Raw genomic sequence first — 23,014 nt, 5'->3', positions numbered from 1 at the left:
CTAGTGTCCCTATTAAACAGGTAAAAATAGGTGGCATTAATCTTTTATTTAACTCAACATAGCCAAAATATTACCATGTCTTATGTAACCAATATAAACAAATTGAGACCTTTTACTTAATTTTTTTGTGCTAAGTCTTTGAAATCTGGCGTATATTTTGCACTTACAGCCCCTCTCAATTAGGCCTGGCCACGCTGGCTTATTGGCTAGTGGAACTCTAGAATAGGCTGCCAGATTTCAAATCCCAGCCCCACACTTAAGAGCTGTGTAGCCGTGGGCAAGTTATGTAACCTCTCCATGTCTGTTTCTCCACCTATAAAATGAGAATAATAAACGCACCTCCTCATGACGTTGTCTTGAGGATTATGCACACTAATAAAGTGTTTAAACAGCCTGCTGGGCACATCGCAGACCATTATTAGGCTTCTTGGATGATTCTGTACAGGAAGCACATTCTTTCCCTCCAGTAAAGGAAGGAGTCTGAGCCCTGCTGGGGCAGAAGGTGTTCAGCATATTCCTCAGTTCTCAGCCCACAGTTACCCCTTCCTGCAAGGATCTTTTTTTCTTTCACTCCACAAATGTTTATTGAGCCTTTACTGTGTATCAGACCTGGTGTCAGGCACCAGGGATATAACACCAAAATGAACACGAAAACCTTCTGTCCCTGTGGATTGCAGTCTAGTGGAGAGATTCACAATGCATATAATGAATGTAGAGTATGCCAGAAGGTGGTACCATGGGGGGGAAACAGGGTAAGGAGGCAAGCAGGGTAAGGAGGCTGGAAAGTGCTGGGGAGGGATGAAGTCAGTTTTAAGTAGGTGGCCAGGTGGCCCTTCACGGGACCCTGTCACTCTCCTGAGGAGAGTGGGGTGGGAGCGGAGAGAGTCAGAGAGAGAACTTACAGGGGTCAGAGAGGTGTGGAGTTGGGGCAAGCATATGAGGCAGCTTATAGGCCATTAGAAAAATTTTGGTTCTTCCCTTGAGTGAAATGGAGAGCCAACTGGTTGGATTCTGTGGAAGTTTTTTTTTTTTAAGGCTGCCATGTTGAAGGACAGCATGGGAGTGGACATCCGCGTTGGCCCTGATCTGAGGCTTTACTGGGACGTGTGGCTCTCAGTATGAAAACCAGGAACGACCTGGGCAAATAGGTGTGGTTGGTCAGCCTAAAACCGTAACCAATTCTTTGTCCTCCTTCCATAACCAATCTGTGTCCTCACAACACGCATGTTAATGTTGCACAGTCACAAGAGGTGTTCCCTCGTGACACAGTATTTTGTGCCAGTTACATAAACGGCATTATACTACACATTTCATTTCTTTGTTAAGTACTCAACACTATTTCTATGATCCATCCATGTTGCTGTCCTTACCTCCAGTTCATTGTTTATTTTTTTAGAGAGCACACGAGCAGAGGAGGGGGAGAGGGAGAGGGAGAGAGAGAATCCCAAGCAGGCTCCGTGCTGAGCATCTGACTCTTGATTCAATGCGGGGCTCGATCCCACAACCCTATCATGACCTGATCCGAAATCAAGAGTCAGAAGTGTGAATCGACTGAGTCACCCCAGGTGCCCATGGTTCATTGATTTTAACAGCTACCCAGTATTCCACAGTAGGCACCTGCCCCTTTCACTTATCCAAAACCTTGCTTGCCTCCAACAACAGACACTTGAGTAACACTGCTGAAAGCATCCATCTGTACCTCCCTCGTGGCCCCAGGCGGACATTTCCCTGGGGAGCACTGGCACTTGGACATAAGCACCACCAACTGTAAAGCACCTTCTAGAGCGCCTGGAGTGGTTTATACCTAAGTCACAGTCCCCACATCACTGCCGACACTTAAAGTTTGGCATTTGAGGGGCTCTTTATTCTCATTTGATTTTCTCTGGCTCTTTCATTGATCTCTTCTTAACCATTTGGGTCTGCCCTTCTGTGAACCATCTACTAAGGCCCACAGCCCATTTTCTTCTTCCTTTTTTCTTGACTTGCAAGAAATCTTTTTTTTTTTTTTTTTTTTTAATGTTTATTCATCTTTGAGAGAGAGAGACAGAGCATGAGCGGGGAAAGGGCAGAGGGGGAGACACGGAATCTGAAGCAGGCTCCAGGCTCTGAGTCGTCAGCACAGAGCTCGACGGGGAGCTCGAACTCATGAACTGGGAGATCATGACCCGAGCCGAAGTCGGACTCTCAACTGACAGAGCCACCCAGGCTCCCCGGTTTGCAAGAAACCTTGTAAATATATATTAATCCCTTGTCAATTTGAGTCACTGCAAATGCCTTCTTAGTCTGCCATCTGTTAGCTTTGATTGTGATGGCTGCTGAACAGAAATCTTTACTTCTGATGTTTCTAAATCCATTCTTTCTTACATTGGGTGCTCTGCGGGGGAGGGGAGGGGTAAAAAGGTGACGACTTTTAAGGATAATTTAGAGTAAAAAAAACTTCTGAAGTTATGCTTAGAACAAGATCAATATACAGAAATTACCTTCCTCTATGCTGGGTTTTGGGAAACATCCATCTAGTTTGCCCCTATTCATTTCTACCTGATTCTGGGGTTTCTTTTTCCTTTTCTTCAAGGAGTGATTGGGTTGAGAAGAAAGGAAGGCACTTGAAGTAAATTTGGTTTTCCTAAGTTTTGCTAAACATAGCCATAAAATGCAACACTCCCTTAGCAAACTTCATGGTGGGAGGGAGGAAGTGGACAGATTCCAGAGAGGCCTGGGACCCCATTTCACCCGGCACATCACGCTGCATGTGGTGCTGAAACTGAGCGGAGCTCGGCCATCCTGAAAGAAGAAAGCAGACTGAGAATAAAAGCTTTGTAAAAAGAGCTGCTTCACAAGCCGTAGACACTCAGAAGTGGTCATGTGACCAAGAAACTAGATTTTGATTAGAACAAATATTGAGGAAGAACTACACGCCACAAAGTATTTCTTCGTTGGATCAGTTCTAAATATACAAATACGTGAAGTAAACGCATCACGATCCATGTGCAAGGAGGGTCATCAGGGTGGAACAGACACACTCACTGATGGACCACAGGGCCACAAAAGGTGGAAGGTAATTTAAACATGTTTATTCGAACAGAATGGAGAATGGCTGGGCAGTTCCAGAAAATCTTCTTGGGCTGCCATGACCCAAATAAAATAACAAGGCTAAGCAGAACCTATTTAAATGTCTTGAGGTGCCCGGGTGGCTCAGTAGGTTACGTGTCTGACTCTTGGTTTCAGCTCAGGTCATGATGTTCGTGGGATCAAGCCCCCACATCGGGCTCTGCAGACAGTGCAAAACCTGCTTGGGATTCTCTCTCTCTCCTTCTCTCTCTGCACCTCCCTCACTCACACTGTCTCTGTCTCAAAATAAATAAACTTAAAAAAACAAACAAACATTTAAGTGTCTCAGTCTTCATCTCAAATCTAAGTAATAGATAAAGCTTGTGCTGGGTGGAAAAGATGGAATTTTAGGAGAAAGTGTGGGGTGTGGTTCCTGGAGTTGAGGCCGTGAAATCACAGGCAGGACGAGTATGATTCATCTTTCCAAAATTGCCCGCTTCAGGGGTACCTGGGTGGCTCAGTCAGTCAAGTGTTTGACTTTGGCTCAGGTCATGATCTCATGGTTCGTGAGTTCGAGCCCCGTGTCGGGATCTTTGCTGACAGCTCAGAGCCTGGAGCCTGCTTCAGACTCTGTGTCTCCCTCTCTTTCTGCCCCTCCCCTGCTTGCACTCTGTTTCTCTCTTTTAAAAATAAATAAACATTAAAAAGTTTTTAATTAAAAAAACCCTTACCAATCATAAACCTGTGAGAACAGACCTGGGTACTTCCTAGAAATCATAATACAGTGACAGAGTAAGTCCCACACGGGGAATGAGGAGGGCACTCATGACCTGGCCACAGACCAACTCTTCCTTCCCCCTTCTCCTTTTTTCAGGAAGAAAAAAGTGTCTCCTTTTCCCTCCATTTCGTTGAGTTTATGCATTTAGACAAGCCTCCTGTCTTTTGCGACTACCCCCATTATGTTCTGTGAGGGGCTTTCAGCATTTTTCTCAGGGCAGAAATCCTTTTGCAGGCTGGGTTTTCTTATTTGGGTCTCTTACACACAACAGGCTGTTGACAGAAACGTTTAAGCGGCCGTGAAGTCTGGAGCCCAGAGCTAATTCGCCTGCCAAACAGGATCAAGGGTGAAGGGCAAAGATAGGAGGCCAAAGCCGCTGTCTTGGCTGAGGCAGGGCTTAGTCAACCTTAATGGATATATTGATAGAAAGAGACAACACTGCTGGGGGAACTAACACCTTCTTAAGAACAAATGGAAATGCCTCAACCGGTCACTTCTTTTTTGTTAAGAAGAGGGGGATGGCAGGCTGAGGCCATCAGGCGCTCACACAAGGTGGGGCTGGGAGGACACCTCGAGGTGTTGGGTTTCCCGCAGATGCTGATGCTCCAGGCAAATCGCAGAATCTGCCACGCAGGCCACTGGGGTGAAGGGGCACTGCTTTGTCCTCTGATGATCTTCCCATAAGAAGACAGTCTGACTGCGATACAGATGACGTTGGAGTCTCTGCTCCCAGACCAGTGTGAGCGCCAGAACCCCTCTGTGCAAACCATTAGCATTTCAGGGTGGAAAAAAAAAAAGCCTCCCGTGCATTCCACATTCGTGGGGCAAATGGAAACAGATAATAAACAAAAATCCCAAACCACGGCCTTTCGGCCCTGTTGACACGGGCAGCTGTTGGAAACAGGTACTTACTTCTCGTCAATCAAGTGGAGTAAAATTTAGACATCTTTAGATGCCTTAAATATTTTATTTGCCCTCCGGCCCAAAGACCTGTATTTATTGTCCCACCTCAGAAATTATTTAAGCAAGTTCTCTTTCAACTTCATCATCCCATTCTTTCTGCCTTCCACGTACCGTGCTTCTGTGCTCACGCTGAACTCCCACTGTGCTCTGCTAGTCCCTCACACCCTTCCATACATATGTCTTAGGCTCTTCTTTTTGTTAACAGCCGGTCCCTTCCCGCTCCACCTGTCTCCATCATCTGTTTTTGGGTTATGGCTCGGGCTCACCTCCTCCCACCCCAGGGTAAACCTCTATACAGTCTCAAGCAGCTGAAAGAATTGTAGTTTCTAATAGTTGTTAGTAACATAAACATGGAGATTCACATTTCTCTGGAAACAAGCCCATGCTTTTAAGCTTAGATCTAACTGCAGAACCGTGTAATGTAAGGTTAGCATTTGATTTCACTATTTATAAGAAAAAATACATAAAAGTTCATTAATTCTAGTTTTCTGATCTATATTCAGAGTGAATATTTTATTTATTATTTATTTATTTACTTTAAAGTAGGCTTCACACCCAATGTGGGGCTTGAACTCACAACCCGGAGATCAAGACCTGAGCTGAGATCAAGAATTGGGACACCTAACCAAGGGAGCCACCCAGGCGCCCCTATAATTGATATCTTAAAATGATAACCTTATTAACAGTTGGCACCGAATGGCCTTTGCTATTGACGCACGGGTTGATATTACACCTTGGTAAATATTTCTCCTTGTGAAATATTTGGCTTGTGAGCTGCTGGGCACGCAGACCCCTCCCTCCAGAACACAGACTGAGTGTGCTTCACTGTATGCATGTAAATACAGCAAATGCAGGGTGTGCAGTCAGACTCAGACCATTTATTGTACCGAATTGAGACTCCAGTTCAACTAAGCATTCTAACAGGTGACAAGATTCAAACACCAGAGGAAAACCTACTTCGGTCATAAGCAAGCAAGCTCACAGAGGGTCTGTGGGCCAGCGGATGAGCTTTCATTTTACTGGCTCTCCACACCCTTCTGTGTGCGAGCGTGGCAACACGAGGCTGCCAAATATGGAAACTCATCGGAGCCCACAGCACCCCAAAGGCCATTATCCTTATCCTGAATGGAAAACATCATTGAAATTAAAAAAAACCATTTAAAGATCTCCCTTAGTTTTTGTAATTCTTAACTGTAAAATATCACCTCAGTGACAGAACAAAGAATTTTCCTTGGTGGGGCACATCATTCATTACTGAACCGGAAAAGCAGTACCACAAAAAAGAAAACACTCAAGTAGAAGTAAATAGCTAAATAATTTACGTGTCGGTAGTTTTGCTGCATTGCACATAATCACACAAAACCCTAAAGCCGATTTTTTTTTTTTTTTTAAAGCTTAGAAAACACATTTGCCTTTCCAAGCTTCTTGATGCATGCTTCTTCTAAGGAAAACTATTCTATGCAGGCCTGATGTTTAAACTTTAAATATCTGTCCATCTAAGAGGTTGCCAACCTGAGTGAGCAGGTGTGAACAAGTGACCCTCCCAGCCGTCCAGGGGGGCCAGGCGCAGCCACACGCAGCCTCTCCAGCTTACCCCCCCCCCACCCCAGGGCTGGGGAGCGCCAAGGCCAGCAGTTGAGGGTGAAAATATGCAAGCAGCACTGGTTACAAAGGGGTATGTTTGTACTGTTACTGTGATGTCCTTCAATGGACTGCCAGATCTCGGGGAGCATCCTCGGAGGTCTGGAAAGCAGCAGCGCACAGTGTGACGACAGGAGAGCGTCTCCCGTAGCGGCACTCCCAGCAAGGCTCGACACGGCGTTTTCTTCCACGAGGCTGCTGGAAAACCCCACTGGCGCCATTTCTTTTGCTTTCTATTCCAAGTATTCTGAGTTCCCTGCCTTCTTGGCCAGCCCTTAATTGCTATGAACTCCTCTCCTGGATTAATAAGCTCCTCCCGTGCTTGCCTCTCAGCCCGGCCCCCCTTGTGTCAGAAAGACCCACGTGAGATCCTCTGGAGAATGCAGGCCTCTCCACGTAACTCAGCAAGCCCTCCTTCCTGAACAGCACCTTCTCAGCCCGTGGGGGGACGCATGTTTGCTGGCTTACTGGAAAACTGACCTTGAAAATAATCTAGAGGGAAAGGCAAGAAGTGGAATTCTGGTACACACACAAATACTTCAGGATTGAAAACTGGTCAGCTCTTGCCCAGCTCTTTTTGTGCCCATACACGGCAACTAGCCTCCTGAACTAAGAGAATGTGGTGCGTATGCCTTCTTGAATGGGGTCGTTCGCGCAGGGGTCGGTGAACATCTTTAAGGGACATCTGTCCATAAAGGGACATTTAGTAAGTATTTTAGGCTCGACAGGTCACATACACTGTCACATATTCTTACCCCTTTTTCTTTTAACAACCTTTTAAAAATTGAAAAACCATTCTCAGCTCAAAGGTCTTCTAGATTTTCCCTGTGGCCAATAGTTGGCCAAGCCCTAGTCCTGGGAGTTCTTTGGCAGGGGAACATGGGCACTTAACTATGTAAAGTATAAGGTTGTTTGGGCCTTGGAACCCTGGTTTGGGATTTCTTTCGAAGACTGAGGTAGGTCCTTGCGGAGGGATCCCTAGGCTAGGTGTAAAGCAGAACTGGCTGTCTCGATTCTGCCCCCAAACGGTACCGAGCTGGACCACACTGGCACCCTTTGTTTAAAAAGTGGCAATCTATGGTGGGAAGTCTGAACTAAGGCCCATTTAAATCTGGGCCTATGCTGGCTAATCCTTGCCTTGATTTTAAAGGCAAAAATCACATACTCCAGGCATTTGAAAAGTTTCATTCTCAGGTCACTTACTACTTCCAATGGTGGGCAGCAGAAAAGCTAACGCGTAAACACACTCCCTCTTCGCCGCTAATGCCACCCGCAGTCTACAGGACAAACCCCGTCAGAGGATTCAAGGACGAGCATGCCAGCTCACTCTGCTCCCGGGGTATCTAAAACACTGCTCATCGGTGGCTGGGTCTTGATAAGGAACAGCATTTACCAGGGACCGAGCACTTGAATAGCTGGAGACCAGCGTTTCTGAAGCTGGACCTTTCACAGGGCCATTTACCTCCGTCCTCTCTGAAACAAGACCCCACACACATCAGAGGCTGTACCAGGACGCCGCTCCTCCAACCTTCCGTAGATCTCAGAGACAAGTATTCTACCGATAACTTTTTCACTGTTAGAATATTCACTGTGAAGAGCAGAGTAAGAGAATTTGCGTTTCTTTTATACATTTGTAATCTTTTCAAGTCATCAAGATACAGTATGCCATGTTTTAAATAATAAACAAGATAAAAATCTAAGTTAAATAAGGGCTCCAGGATCTGAATCCTTTCTCTAATCAACGAAGTCTGAAAAAGCAGCTGATGGTTCTCAAAATAAACATTTGCTACCAACCAACCGAATTTCACTGTTCTAAGAAACAGCACGCACACACACACACACACACACACATACACACACACTCATAAAAAGAACTTCACCTAAAAAAACTAGGTATGAGAATTCCCAAAGCTTCTAAACAAAATGAATAGGTGTAAAACAACCGATCTCACATACACCAATCCAGCTGTCCTCTTTAGGTCTTTGTTTAAAATGTCAAACCCGTTTTCTCAAAATGTGAGTTTATTTCTTGTTGAAGTCAGACCCTTCTCTTCGTCCGGATTTACAGTGGTATTAACAACCATGGCCTCAATCATGGCCGTAATAAAGAGAACCTGTAAGCATGGGGGCCTCCAAAATAAAACCACTGAGACCATTTTTAATTAAGGAGGGGAACACCAACTCGAAGTTGGAGGAAACTAGAGCACAATTAAGCCCGGAAAAACGTACCACTAAGAAATGCGGACGTGCCTGTGAGCAGGCACGAGCTCCAGTTCCAATGATGTCGAAAGCGGTGAAACTTGAGGGATTTTCCAACTCAAAGACATAATGTTCTAAGGCTGCTGAAAGGTGCGACTGAGCAAGTCATTACCCGTGGTGAGGAAAGACAATGCATGAACGGTAATGGGGATTTTTCTACATAAAAAGAAATGAAACAATAAATTTTGAAGTGTGTGTGCTTTCAAAAGAAAGAGCACTGCATTCTCTCATCCTCTACCCTTAGCATTGCTCTCTCATGCACCCACATTCCCTCTCTCTCACACACACTCTTCCTCCTACACACACACGCTTCTCTCCCACACTTTCTCATACGCACACTTTCTCACACACACATTGTTTCACACACACATTCTCTCTCACATTCTTTCTCTCTCTCTCACACACACACACACACACTCTCTCATACTTTCTCTCACACACGCATTCTCTCACTTTTTCACACACACACACAAAACACTCTCTCACACACACATGTGCACTGCTCTAGTCGTTATTTCACATCTTCCAGGACTATCAGTTTTAAAAACAGTTACCTCCTGGTGCCTGCCTTTCTCCGTCTTGGGTATAAATGGCTTTGAGTTTTTCAGCCCACAAACAAAACATGTAGTGACAGACCTGAACAGTAAGCGAAAACTACACACCACCCTCTTCAGCTTAGAGCTTTTGAGACGGACAAAAAGAGGACTGCGATTTCCGCCAGGCGGGTTCTGGTTCTGAGAACGCGACACTCGTCAGTGCCACCACCACTGATGGCAAACGGCTTTGCCATTCCCTCCAGAGGCAAAGTGCAGCTGTTTAAAATTTAACATCCCTCAGAGAAAAGCCAAAAATCTTCGTCGGTATCCTATGCAGCAAAAACAAAGTCATTTTCCCTTTTTCCTCCACTTAAACCTGTATTCAGAACGGCTAACCGCAACACTTTCTGGACAGGCAGAGCTTACGACAGTGGAGTTTGTTTTTGTTGCAAGGAACAAAAAAGGGAAAGGAAAAACAAAGCCGAAAGAGAATAAGGAGGAGAAACCCTGAGGCAAAAATGGCTTTTCCTTCAGAAAGTCTTCCTGGGCTCTCGAACTCCCGTCCCTAAGTTCACGCGGCCATCTTCTGGGACGGCAGGCCTTCCTCCAGCCAGAGGGTGGTGGTCGAAGCGCCACGCAGCGTCCGCCTGTGAATGCGCCGCAGCCGCAGCAGGTAGAGGAGGATGGAGAGCAGGACCACCAGGAAGCAGCCCGAGAACAGGTAGTGATTGTAGACAAAGGAGAAGCCCCTCCAGTGAGCGTGACTGGCCCGGAAGGTCTCCTGCTGGATATCCCTGGGCAGCGGGACACAGAACAAAGAGGGCGAATCAGGCCAGGAACGCGATGTGACAGCGCAAGGGGCACGTGCCCTATCGGAGGAACCGGATTTAGGGCTCCGCTCGGAGACAAAAACTGCCATCCCGGTCTCCGGGGCTCAGTTTCTTTCCCTCTGTAACGGAGGCCGCCTGGCCTAACAGAGGGTGGCTGTAATTATTAACAGGATACCATGTGAACGTGCGTTCAGCTACCATCACTGTAACTTGGGTCAAAAATCAGAGAACTTTAAAAGAACTGTGAGGGTTTCACTACGAGCTGGACGCCAATGTGGAATCAGACCACCTGTCTGGGAGCAGTAACAGCCACGACTCACACTTCTTTGCGGTTAGCCCAGCTAAACGGATTGCTGGGACATGCTCAATTAAGTAAAGGGGATAAAAAAAATCCCCCGAAAACGAACTCCTCATTTTGAGTGCACCAGGGTTGTTATGTGGGGCCAGCTGACAGCCAGGTCTGCGAACGCGAACGGGGAAAACGTCCACCTTTATTTTCCCGATTCCGACCGGCATTGCCACCAACCACGAGTGCAGACCACAAGCCACGGGAGCGTCGGCACTGCTTGTGGCTTTGACCGTGGGGCAGCTCACAGGCCGCCGTCACGTGGCGTGGTGGGGGCTGGCAGGTGCCTCCAGACGTCGACACACATCACTGACATCACTGTACTGAAATTACAGGAAGCACTAGTTCTGCTCCCGGATTTGTTATTTCACGTTTTAACAAAAAAGAACACGTATCACTATGTCGCCAATACGTTTTCTGTAAATATTTGATAAATTTGAGAAATATATTTGATGTCTATATTTCAATACTGTGGTTTCCTCTGTAACCTGTTATTGACTTCATACATTAAAAACAGTATTTTGAGAAGGAGTCCAAAGCCACAAAGGTGAAGAACCCCAGAACTAACCCTTCCGTGTAGGGGCCAGGGAAAGAGACTTGGGAAAAATCAAACAGTTTCGTGCTGCATCTGACGGGATGGGTGGGGTGGGAAGGATGCACTGGGGGGAAGACCAAAGTCAAAGTTCACTGACCACAGTCCTGCCCACGGCCAGCGCTTGCCCCAAACGCCCTCAAACCACAGCTGCCGTGCTGATCATAACCACAGAAAAGCATCTTCTGTTTGATTCTCGTCACCAAATTCAGAGCCGTACCTTAACGGTAAAAACCGGGTCCTGTAAAGGATTGCTCCGAGGGTCCACTGAACCTCCTTATCGTAAACTTGTAAGGCTGTCTTTAAGTTTTTGTAGTTGACAGGAAACGAAAAGCCCCTATGGAACACCTCAAACATCCAGGCAGACTTGAAGCACTGATACCTACGAACACCAAGCACAAACGTAAGTGGAATTCATTTGCTTGTCAAAGTGAACCGGACGCCGAAATGGCCTTTCCCTGTGACCAACGCGGGTGCAAAGGCTTCCCTAGGCCTGCATTGAGCAGCCGGACCACCCATGTGCGCCTTTCCGGTTGATTTACTTGGTTTGTCCCCTTGTCCACAACCCAAAATAATTCACCTGTCAAAATCAATGAGCTCATGAAACGCGGTCTCGGTAGGATTTAATACATGGCCATGACATATTTTTACCTCAGGCGATCATTTACACTGATAAAGTGCCAACTTCTTTGGACCTCAGTTTATTATAAAACGAGAAGGCAGAGGGTCCTTTTCAGCTCTGTTATTTTGTGATCTGAAATCCTTATTAGAGACTTACTTTTTGCAAAGTGCTGGGCTAAGTTAGTAATAAGACAGCCAATGCACTTAAATGACTTATAATGACAGGATTTTTGAAAAGCACCAAGTTACTAAGAAATAAGGCAGAATTTGATAAATGCCACTGGGGAGACATAATGCGTGCTCTGGAGACTGAGGTGGGTGGCGTCTGCTTGAAGGGGCAGAGGAAGACGTGAGATAGCGCTGACCTGACTCTGAGGTCTGGGCAGGACTTCAACAAGCAAGGGACGGACAGGGGAACTCTAGGTGGAAGGAACAGCAAAAGTGAACAAAACACCATAAGACATGTTTGGACACAAGTAGCTGTTGTCCTGTCTGAAAGGAGCCCAGGGTAGGTGAGGGGAAACAGTGACCGATGAGGATGCAAAAGTAGACTGGGGCCTGGGTGTGGCAAGCCAGGGGCCAACACTCGTGCACAGTTTCTTAAAACCGCCTGGGGACGGCCACCCACTGCTTACTTTAGCCTGTGGAGGTCGGCGTGTGAGGCATACAGTCCTCGGTCAAAGCGTTCCCGCAGGATCGACCACTTTGTTGCACAATAATCCTGGAAGAAATTTCACCCCAAATAAATCACCGGTAAGTGAATAGGTTCTTCATTTTAAAAAGGGTTTACCAAATTCATATTCATAAACAACCATATCCTTCCAATTAGGCAACATAAGCTTCACCTCTATGTGTAACGTGAACCCAGCAAATGCTTACTGATCAGCAAAGACCATGGTTGTTCTGTCTTAAAATTCTGCCAAAGTTATTGTTACAGAAAACTTCCCTGCCCACAACCAGCCTCTTCGAAACTGCTTAGTTTCCTCCTCTGTGACTGCCTGCGACTGGCGTAAGCTTCTGGAAGAGTGAAGTGGTACCTGAGCTGGTTCAGAGTGGCCGCCTGTGTCTGAAGTGACACAGTGCAAGGCTCGGGGAACACCAAGCTGATTACAGAAGGCTTTGTCTTTAGGTGAAGGGAGAGAGGTGCCATCTTTTCCTGAAGTTATTTGTAATATTATGTATTTTTAAAGATTTTTGCTTTGAGAGAGAGAGAGAGAGCACACGGGCATGTGGCCGCAGGAGGAGCAGAGACAGAGGGAGGGAGAATCCCAGGCAGGCTCTGCACTGTCAGCGAGGGGCCTGACTCGGAGCTCGAACTCACAAACAGGTCATGATTTGAGGCGAAACCCAAAGTCGGACACTTAACCAACCGAGCCGGCCAGGTGCCCCTGTAATAATATTAATAACTAAGATCTACTGAGCACTAAGGGCCTTTTCTGAGTGCAATACTTAAGATCACTCCTTGGCATGGCTATGATTGCAACATCTATTTCAAGGAGGAAGAAACTGAGGCTCTGAGAGATGGTGAAACTGCCCCAGGGAACACAGAACAACACTCAGTCTGGGGTGAGAGGTAAGGACAGACATTCAGGGCAGAGGAAACAGCGTGAATGAAGACAAGATGGGAAGTAGCTTGGATCCAAGGGCAACGAGTAGCTATGATTGGAGTAGGTCATGAGAGGTTGGGAGAGGAGGCCCCGGGAAGAAGGCACGCTAAGGCATTTGTGATTTATCCTGGTATAAAAGGAAGCCGCTGAAGACAATAAATAGAGAGGAGACTTGTGCTTTAGACAGGTCTGTCTCTGGGAGCGGCGTGACTGATGAATGACAGAGGGAGACCAGACGCAGGAAGGCCAGCGGGGAGGCTCCTGTAGTAGGGCAGGTGACAGACGCAGGCCCCGCTAGGGCGGAGAGAGCAGGACAGAAAGCAGGGAGGGCTTTGAGAAATGAATACAGGTAAAATAACATGCTTGATGACTGATTATGGGGGATGTGCAGCGAGGGAGGAATGAATGGTAGGGAGAAGTCTGGAACTCCTGAGTTTTGAGAGGTGACCAGATGGTCAGGGATGCCATTAACTGAGACAACATCACAGGATGAAGGGCATGGGGAGAAAATGGTGAAACCGGTTTGCTTTGGGTCACGAAATCTAAGAGGCACCGGGCATGGAGGCTGGGGCCTCTTCTTGGTGGGCAGTAGTTGCGAACCATGAGCATGGAAGAGACCAGCTAAGAGCCTGAGGGTCCACACCCTTCCAAGGGTGGAAGTCCAGTATCACCAAGGTTTAGGGGGTATGAAGGTAGGGAACCCTGGGCAGTGGCCAACAAGAGAACAGGGGTCCCGGCAGCTAAGCGACAGGAAGGCTGCAGGAGTATGGCCTGATACCAGTGGCATTACTACAGAGTAATATGCAAGTCTGTCACCCGGAAGCCACTGGCCATCAGAGCAGTGCCCGGAGTGGTGGGCAGCAGGTGGCTCCCCGCGGATCTGTGACTCCTGTCGGGACTACCTCTTTCGCTCAGCCAAGGAACAGGATCCCCAACAGGTTGCACTACAGCCTTCCATCCTCCACCTTCCTCTGCTCTTGGGCTGGGCCTCCAAACGTAAAGGGGGGACACAGGCTGCCAGTGTCTACACCATCTCTCAAAAGCATGCAGGAGAAGAGGGTTTCTTTGAAGGTTACCTTTGCGGCTTTAGTAAAAGTAGCAGCGTTGTAGTCCCCCCCCATTCGTAACACATCCTCAGTGCAGTAGTAGAACTCCGAAAAGCCATAGAATTCGCTGTTCTGGAAGTGAATGGGAGGCTGGTAGACCCCGTTGAGGGAGGTCTGCGTCTCGTTTGTTTTATTCATGAAAGGCTGGATGGTCTCTCGGCACAGGTCAAAGTCTCCTGTTCCCCGGAGGTACATGGTCTGCCCATTTTGCTGGATTTCGTCCTTAATGTCCAGGGGTAAGCAAGGGTCCAGGTATGGGGTGTCAGGAGCCAGACCAGTCTGCTTCCCCAGGAGCCTACGGGACAAAGAGAAACTTGATTTGAGACTGACAGAAAACCGTGTTTTCAAGCAGCGGCTGCAAGCCAGCGTTTCTCAAGACATGCTGTGTGGAACGTGAGCCCTGCAGGGTGTCCTGGGGGAACACGAAAGGGTTCCGGGATAACGAGGTCAGGGAAACAGGTTCTCGAGCTCCCTCCTGGAGGAGGTTGGTTCACCACCCATCCACACGTGCATACCGCAGATACCTACGCAGACACTGTAACAGGGTCCAGTGAAACAGCTACCTGGTCAGATTACCAGAGCTTTCTGTACCCTGGCACACGGCCTGCACTCTCGGCCTGTGTGCCTGCGGTTCCGGAACTCCTCTCAGTCTAAAGTTCACTGCAGCTGAATGCCCACCAACTGTGTCGCTTCCAACCCTCTTCTGCCACTAGAGCTTGCCGGTGTAATCATACAGAGATGAAAAGTGACTACAGACAGAAGTAACTGGGCCCGTGCAAGCCACATTAGATGCCTTAGAAAAACACAATAAAGGCAAGTTGCTCGAAAACTGCTGTCAAGCTCAGTATTAGCATGGTTTAAAAACACTGGGAAAATGTGGGAAAAATCTAGAACTTTAAAAATCAAATTCCTTTACAAATGTCTGTTAAGCCCCTGGTAATCTTTAAAAAAGCCAAAATGACACTGAGATGAGGTGTGGTGCATGCCAGAGAGATGACGGGTGTAGCCTAAGAAAAGACCTTAGTCCAGAGCAAAAGACTGGCAAACGAACACATAAATTAAGATGCTTGTGGTTTGATTCGATTTTTGATCCTCTGTTTTAACTGATTTTTTTTTAAGTTTATTCATTTTTGAGAGAGAGAGAGAGACCGCGCGCGCACGCTCAGGGGAGGGCCAGAGAGAGAGGGAGACACAGAATCCAAAGCAGGCTCCAGGCTGTCAGCACACAGCCCGATGAGGAGCTTAAACTCACTAACTGCGAGACCATGACCTGAGCCAAAGTCCGACGCTTGACTGACTGAGCCACCCAGGAGCCCAGGTTTTAACTGATTTTTAAAAATCAACTATTGATCCCAATTGCTGTAGATAAGAGAGTGTCCACTGTACTACAGGCTCTGAGAATTCCCATGGAAAAGAAATCTTAACTGTCTACCGGAATGCGCTGTGCTCATGACTTCCCGGTGAAATTTCCCTGCATCTGTCATCCCATTATGTGTACTCACTGCTTGTCACCATTAAGCAAGCGAGGAGCAAAAAACAGCTTACAACAACTGGACCTGTTAGTGTTTGATGCCGTGATGTCACATGGGCCGAAAAGGCTGTGTACGTCTTCGGAGACTGCCACTCAACTGACAGGTTGGTTATTCCTAAACTCAGGGCAACTCAAGATGGACTTGAATGTAGTAAGTTAAGGTCTTCGCCATTAAATAAAAATGTTTCGTTTTTAAAACTCAATGGCTACTAATAGAGAAATAGCGATGCGTTTCAAGGCTCAATTCATATGTAAAAAGTGATGACTAACATTTATAATTATTATCAAAGTCCAAGACTCGTCAAATTACTGTTTTTAGTTGCCCTATATCTAAATTAAGAAGTACCACTGAATTGTCTGTTATACAAGTTTCTTGACATTAAAATCAATTAGTAAAAATTAACACTGCAGAAGGTGTTTCTCCAAAGTTCTAATTCACAAGGCGCCTGGGTGGCCCTCAGTGAAGCGGCCAACTCTTGATTTCCGCTCAGGTCATGATCTCATGGTTCGTGAGTTCAAGCCCTGCATTCAGGCTCTGTGTTCACTGCACAGAGCCTGCTTCGGATCCTCTATTTCCCTCTTTCTGGCCTTCTCCGGTCATGCTCTCTCTCAAAAATAAATGAACATTAAAAAAAATTCCAAAGTTCTAATTCAAACATCACTTATAAAATATTTCTATTTTAGGACTATTTATTATAGAAAATAATTATGCCACAATGTACCGTATAATACACCACGCTTAAAAAGAAATTATGCGACTACCTATCTCTCTCTCTTTTTTTTAAAGTTTATTTATTTTTGAGACAGAGACAGTGTGAGTCGGGGAGGGGGCAGAGAGAGAGGGGGAGAGAGAATCCCAAGCAGGCTCTGCACGGTCATCACAGGGCCCGATGTGGGACTGGAGCCCACAAAGCCGTGAGATCATGACCTGAGCCGAAACAAAGAGTCAGGCACTTAACTGACTGAGCCACCAGGTGCCCTGGGACTACCCATCTCTTAACTAACACCATTCAATTAATGTCTGGAGAAGAAGTTTTTATTGTTCTTCCTATTCACACATGTGAATTTCTGGAAAGTGTGGTACTGAATGGCTCTGACTTGGTCATTCTTCAAGTTCAGGCCTCCCCAGGCTTATTAAGATTAAATTGATCAAGGAACTAACTATACACTACCATTTATCTGTATAAATTAGGATTTTTTTTCCCTCAAAATTGCTCATCAAAACAAAGAAAACAAAACAGTAATTAATAGGATATTTTATATAACCCCAGATTTCAGATATTTTTATTCATCCACACAGCTTTGCTCTTCTTATGAACTGATTTCAAATAAATAACTGCTATATACTTAAACTGATAAAACAAATTTAAACTGATAAAGCATTGCTTTTTATATTTCTTCGATACCAGAATTCTTCATAAACTCATTTTTAAAAGTTTCCCTGCTAAAAATGTTTAAAACCACTAACTTAGACTTCTGGATCATTTCTTGCTCTTGAATACCTTCCTGCCCTATGGTTTTATCCACTAAATAACTGCACAGGCTGGTTTTCCAGAACACCACCAGAACAACACATAATTCCCGTCCATCATCAATGACAATTTTATCGTCACGTACCGCTGGCCCCCAGGACATCTGCAGTAGCCCAGGTACTGAGTTTCCCAGGGACTCTGCAATGTGAAATACACTACCCAGGGCTCAAAACTCCTACTATGTTAATAGTGAAATTTCTAATCCAGGGGGGTGTGGATTCGGGGCTGAAGGCAGGACCCCAGTGCCCCTTCAATTATTTCTCAGCTAGCAGGGGAGTCGAAAGCTGATGGCGTGGACACACTTCTGCTGCTTGAGGTCTCCCAGCTTTGCCTGGAGAGGTGCTCTACAAGCAGAGACCGAGATCTGAAAGTGAACGCTGAGAAGCAGAAGGTGCTTTACCTGTTCTTTTGAACTGTGTTGGCAAATATTCGGTCTTCGTATCTCTGTCGAGCAGCATTGCCACCAAACCCAAGAAATGTGGCCACGTAGACCCGGTACACATGCTCAGTTTGGTGAACATCACATCCCAAGTTAAATTCAGCCAACAAGTTCTTAGCGACTTCTTCCTGCAGATGCAAGGATAAAAAACTTTAATATTTTAGGCAATACCATAACAATTACCTCCTGTGAAAAAGAAGGATCTATAAAGATTCTCATCTAAAAGCAGCAAAAAAATTCTGCTTCTGCGTTTCCCAAGGACCCTTCTAAGCATCCCTCTGAATTCAATATGACAATTCTGACTTAGGAAATTCCAGATATGCTGCACATCTGTGATACCGTTACTTTCTGTAAAGGGATGTGAGCGATGTAGTTCACATCCCCCAATCTAGAAAACCTACTTATGGAAGCCTATGCTTTAGGAATAATTCTAACCGTTGAAAAGTCTTTAGACACAAATATGACTTCAGCGATTCTGTGCGAGAAAAAAACTGGGTGTCATCTAAATCTACAACCTCAAGGGGGTTTCGTCAATTATGGTAATATTTTATGGAGGAACATGCATATGCCTTATTAAATAAGCGATGCAAAATTGTATAAACAGCAATATTACAACAACTGTATTTTAAAAAACTATAAAGAGGAAAAAAATGAATAAAAAGAAATACAAAATGATAACAATGGGTATTTTTGGGTGATGCATACACAGAAAACTTTTAGCCCTGATTTTTCAGTATTTTTTCCAAACCTGCTATGTTATTTGTTTTTGTTTTGTTTTTGCTTTATCTTGAGGAGGAAAACATGACTTTTAACAGAGTGCAATAGTTTCTAGAGGCATTCCTGGATAAGAAGTAGGAAACACAAATTGTAATACTTGAATTTAGACAGCATTTTTCTTAAGAGCTTAATAAATATACCAATAACATTTAGTGAGTGAACATTGGGTGCCTGGCAGTACATTAGATATACTATCTGCACTAGAGCATTTCAGCTTTATAATAAGCCCCCGTGAGAGGTACTTGCATTCACATTTACAGATGAAGAACCAAGTTCAAAGAACTTAAGTGATGTGCATCAGGTCACACAACTAGTGAGGCCAGCCTGACGAGGGAGCCCAGACTTGTCTAGCTGCAGCCTTTTTAAACCACTACACTATATGACAGGAAAGTGCAGGAAACCAGGCTTTGGTGGAAATTTATAGCTGAGTGGAAACAGAATCGCAAAGACATGTAGCAATTCAGGAACACATGTAGAAACCTTTCTGGTGCTCACTATACAAGGCTGCCCAGCCTACTGGGGAACTACAGGCAGTGACTGAAAGCCACGAAGGGCATGGAGAGAAACAGAGGAACCCTGTTCAGAAATGTGCAAGCAGTGCATTCAAACCTCAGTCCTTTCCAGAAAAGTCAAAAGCTGTCTGAGCCTTATAAAAAAAAAAAAAAAAAGAAAGAAAAGCAGCACGTTCCCCAACTATAACTTAAGAAATATGATGCCATTACATTAAGTTTTACAATATCTGTTGAGAAAAGAAGTGATTGAAGAGAAAATACAAACAAAAATTCAAGCATGTAACTGACATTTATACCAAACAAAAACTGTGAAGTTCAGAAAACAAACCAGCCGACTTCAATGAACAAACACAAACGGAGGTTTGCTTGGCTTCCTCCTGACTCCTTTCTCCTGGGTCGGGAAGGTGGGACCTCAGCAAGCATAGTAAGGGTGTGTTCAGACTCAGGAAACAAAACAAAAATGGATGGAGACATGTTAAAGGAAAACCAAAGCAAACAGAAGAAAATTTGACAGATAATAACCTGCTGTGAGGAGGCAAAGCTTACAGTTTTGGGAACTTCGTATGCTATCTGGGTCGACACGCCTCCCATGTCGAGAATACCGGCTGTCCTTTTACGGAGAATGGCTTCCCTGCTTTCACTGCCAGGAATGTTAACCTCCACAACTGCCTCCTCATCTGCAAAGAACAAAAATAGCCATTGGAACAGAACAAATCCAGAGCACTGAGACCCCGTGAAGAGTCCCCTTGTTTTCATGGTACTTTCAAGCCTAACTAGGCAAATGCAATCCACTCCTCCCACCTGAAGTCAAGGTAATGGTGTGAAACGTTAGCCCCCCTCTCTGCTCCTACACACTCAGTTGTGTCACAAACCTTCACTCCTTTTCTATCCTTTGGATTAGATGGACCAGCCATCATTTCCAGTCAGACACATTAGTTGGAAACATGATACTTACCATCTTCAATATGCTCGAATCGTCCAAGGACAAAATTAATGCCAATCCAAGCATATACACCTAGAGACATTTCACAGGGTGAAGAGAAGAAGAATAAAGTTTTAAGATACTTGGTACAACTCTTATCGATGCAGTCTGTGCAAACAACTCATTTACTTCACTCCCTGACAACCTGGGAGAACATCATCTGAAATAATGCATGCCTGTTGATGTATTTTATGTTTTCCTGGTGTTTTTCTGATACCTCTCAACTTTAAAATTTACGGTTTCATATTAATTACACAGATAAAGATGTAATTCCCTCAGTGCTAGTTTTCTTTTGAAACTGTTTTGAAATAACGGAGTTTTCACTTTATCAAGTTACACCTATCAATCGCAAGGTTCTAAAAACAAAGTAACTTTGACTCTTCCCGTTCCTTTGTCTCTCATTGCCACTCAGTTGCCGCACCTGATTCTCTTTCTACAACATTCCCTATCCAGTCTTTACCCATTTTCATTTCCACCTGGATTTAAGGCGTCACAGAGACCTAGTCATTCCGCCTGCCCTCCTCCTCCACTCCAACCAACTCTATTCTCTGCTACTGGTCTGACCCCCAGAACAAAGGCCGAACTCCACTGCCCCACGGCCTGACAATCCGAGACCCGTCCACCTTTTTGTTTTTACTGACGAGAAATGACACGTAACATTGTGTAAGTCTGAGGTGTACAGTGTCTTACTTTGATACATTTATACGCTGTCCTATGACTGCCCTTGTAATGATACTTTCACATTACATAGTTATAGTACAGCATTACTGTCTATACTCCTTATACTGTACCTTAGAACTCTATGGCTTATTTATTACTTGTTATAATAAGTTTGCATCCTTAAATACCATCAATCTTATCCCTCCCCTTGCCCTGGTAACCACCATTTTACTGTTTTTTTATGGGCTTTTTAAAAAAGCCTTAAAAAAAAGTTTATTTATTTTGAGAGAGACAGGGAGAGAGTTGGGGGGAGGGGCAGAGAGAGACAGGGAGAGAGAGAATTGTCAGCAGGCTCCACACTGTCAGCTCAGAGCCCAACGCAGGGCTCGAACCCATGAACTGTGAGATCATGACCTGAGCTGAAACCAAGAGGTGGACGCTTAACTGACTGAGCCACCCAGGAGCCCCAGGTTTGACTTTTTCAGATTCCACGAGCAAGTGATATCAACAACTACTATCTTTCTCTGTCTGACTTATCTCACTTAGCATACTGTGCCCAAGCTCCATCCATCCTGTCACAAATGGCGGGATTTCCTCTTTTCTTACGGCTGAATAATATTCCATTATGTATATGTACTACATCTTTTTTAACCATTCATCTGTTGATGGGCATTTGGGTTGTTTCTGTATCTTGGCTCCTTTAATTAATGCTGAGGTAAACATGGGAGTGCAGACATCCTGTTGAAATCCTGTTTTTGTTTCCTTTGGGTGTATACCCGGAAATGGATTGACTGGATTGTATCAACTAGTTCTAATTTTTTGAGGAACCTCCGTATTGTTTTCCATATTTCTTGGACCAATTTACATTCCTACCTACAAAGTATAAGGGTTACCTTTTCACCACATTCTTACCAGCACCTGCAGACATCCTAACAGGTATGAGATGAAATTTCTTCGTGGTTTTGATTTGCATTTCCCTGATGATTAGGGATGCTGAGCATCTTTTCATGTGCCGTTTGGCCATTTTAATGTCCTCTCTGGAAAGTGTCTGTTTAGTTTTTTAATCAAAAAATTATCTTAATTTTTTGGTTATTAAGTTGTATGAGATCTTTATATATGTTTGGGATATTAACCCCTTGTCCAGTATGTGCACATTTTTTTTTTCCCATTCTGTAGGTTGTTTTTCATTTTGTTAATTGTTTCTTTTACTGTGCAGAAGCTTCTGAGTTTGATATAGTCTCATTTGCTGGTTTTTGCTTTTGCTGTTTGTGCTTTTGGCATCATGTCCAAGAAATCACTGCCATGACCAATACTGATGAGCTTCTTGCCTACATTTTCTTCTAGGAGTTTATGGTATCAAGTCTTAGGGATTTTCTTTGATTCTTTTTGAATTCATCTTTGTGAGTGGTGTGAGACAGGGGTCCAATTTCATTGTTTGGCACGTGTTTCCCCAGTCTTCCCAGCACTGTTCGTTGAAGACACCATCCTTTCCACTACTGGGTGTTGGCTGTATATGCTGGGATTTAATTCTGGGCTCTCTATTCCATTCCATTGGTCAACGTGTCTCTTTTTGTGCCAGTACCAAACTGTTTTCATTAACACTGCTTTGCACAATAGTTTGAAATTGGAAGCACGATACTTCCAGCTTTGTTCTTTTTCTCAGGATTGCCCTCGCTATTAGGGGTCTTTTCTGATATGAAATTTTAGGGTTGCTTCATCTATTTCTGTGAAAAATGCTTTTAGCATTTTGATGGGAATTGCACTAAATCTATAGATTGCTTTGAACAGTATGTCAATTATAACAAGATTAATTCTTGCGACCCATGAACATGGGTTGTCTTTCAATTTGCCTTCTTCCATTTCTTCCAGCTAAATCTTGTAGTTTTCATTGTAAAGATCTTCCATTTCCTTGGCTAAATTTATTTCTATTTTATTGTTTTTGATGCCACTGTGAACAGGATAGTTTTCTTTTTCAGATGCTTCATCATTAGTGTAAAGGAATGCAATTGATTTCTGTATGTTGGTTTTGTATCTTGCCACTTTATTGTAATTGTTGATCAAGTCAATGACATTTCCTAACTGACTCTTTAGGATTTTCTATATATAAGATCATATCATCGGCAGATAGTGACAACTTTAGTTTTTCCTTTCTGATCTGGATGTATTTTCTTTCATTGTCTTGCCTAATTGCTCTAGCTAAGACTTCCAGTACTCATTGAATAGGAGTGGTGAGAGTAGGCATCCTTGTGTTGGT

The 23,014-nt window shown here is 44.8% G+C and overlaps 1 protein-coding gene across 5 annotated transcripts in view; it reads right to left on the bottom strand.

Moving 5' to 3' along the window:
- Positions 1 to 5,647: 5,647 nt before the first annotated feature.
- The window catches only part of ENTPD4 (ectonucleoside triphosphate diphosphohydrolase 4), a 36,770-nt gene continuing 19,403 nt past the window's right edge, over positions 5,648 to 23,014 (bottom strand). For 2 of the 5 annotated variants that reach the window (XM_019466936.2, XM_019466935.2), the window contains 8 exons: positions 20,074 to 20,133; positions 19,641 to 19,795; positions 17,791 to 17,957; positions 14,298 to 14,622; positions 12,250 to 12,335; positions 11,980 to 12,033; positions 11,214 to 11,375; positions 5,648 to 10,019 (listed from right to left, as the gene is read on the bottom strand). In XM_019466936.2, coding sequence (XP_019322481.1) covers positions 9,797 to 10,019; positions 11,214 to 11,375; positions 11,980 to 12,033; positions 12,250 to 12,335; positions 14,298 to 14,622; positions 17,791 to 17,957; positions 19,641 to 19,795; positions 20,074 to 20,133 — 1,232 coding nt within the window. In that variant the 3' untranslated portion in view covers positions 5,648 to 9,796. The remainder of the gene's footprint in view (positions 10,020 to 11,213; positions 11,376 to 11,979; positions 12,034 to 12,249; positions 12,336 to 14,297; positions 14,623 to 17,790; positions 17,958 to 19,640; positions 19,796 to 20,073; positions 20,134 to 23,014) is intronic. The other 3 variants (XM_019466937.2, XM_019466939.2, XM_019466938.2) reach the window with 3 other exon arrangements.

Source organism: Panthera pardus, unplaced genomic scaffold (assembly GCF_024362965.1).
Source record: "Panthera pardus isolate Hobbes unplaced genomic scaffold, ASM2436296v1 HiC_scaffold_13, whole genome shotgun sequence".
NCBI classification, from domain to species: Eukaryota; Metazoa; Chordata; class Mammalia; order Carnivora; family Felidae; genus Panthera; species Panthera pardus.
The sequence above is the reverse complement of the archived record's forward strand: the minus strand, read 5'-3'. Positions and strand labels throughout refer to the sequence as shown.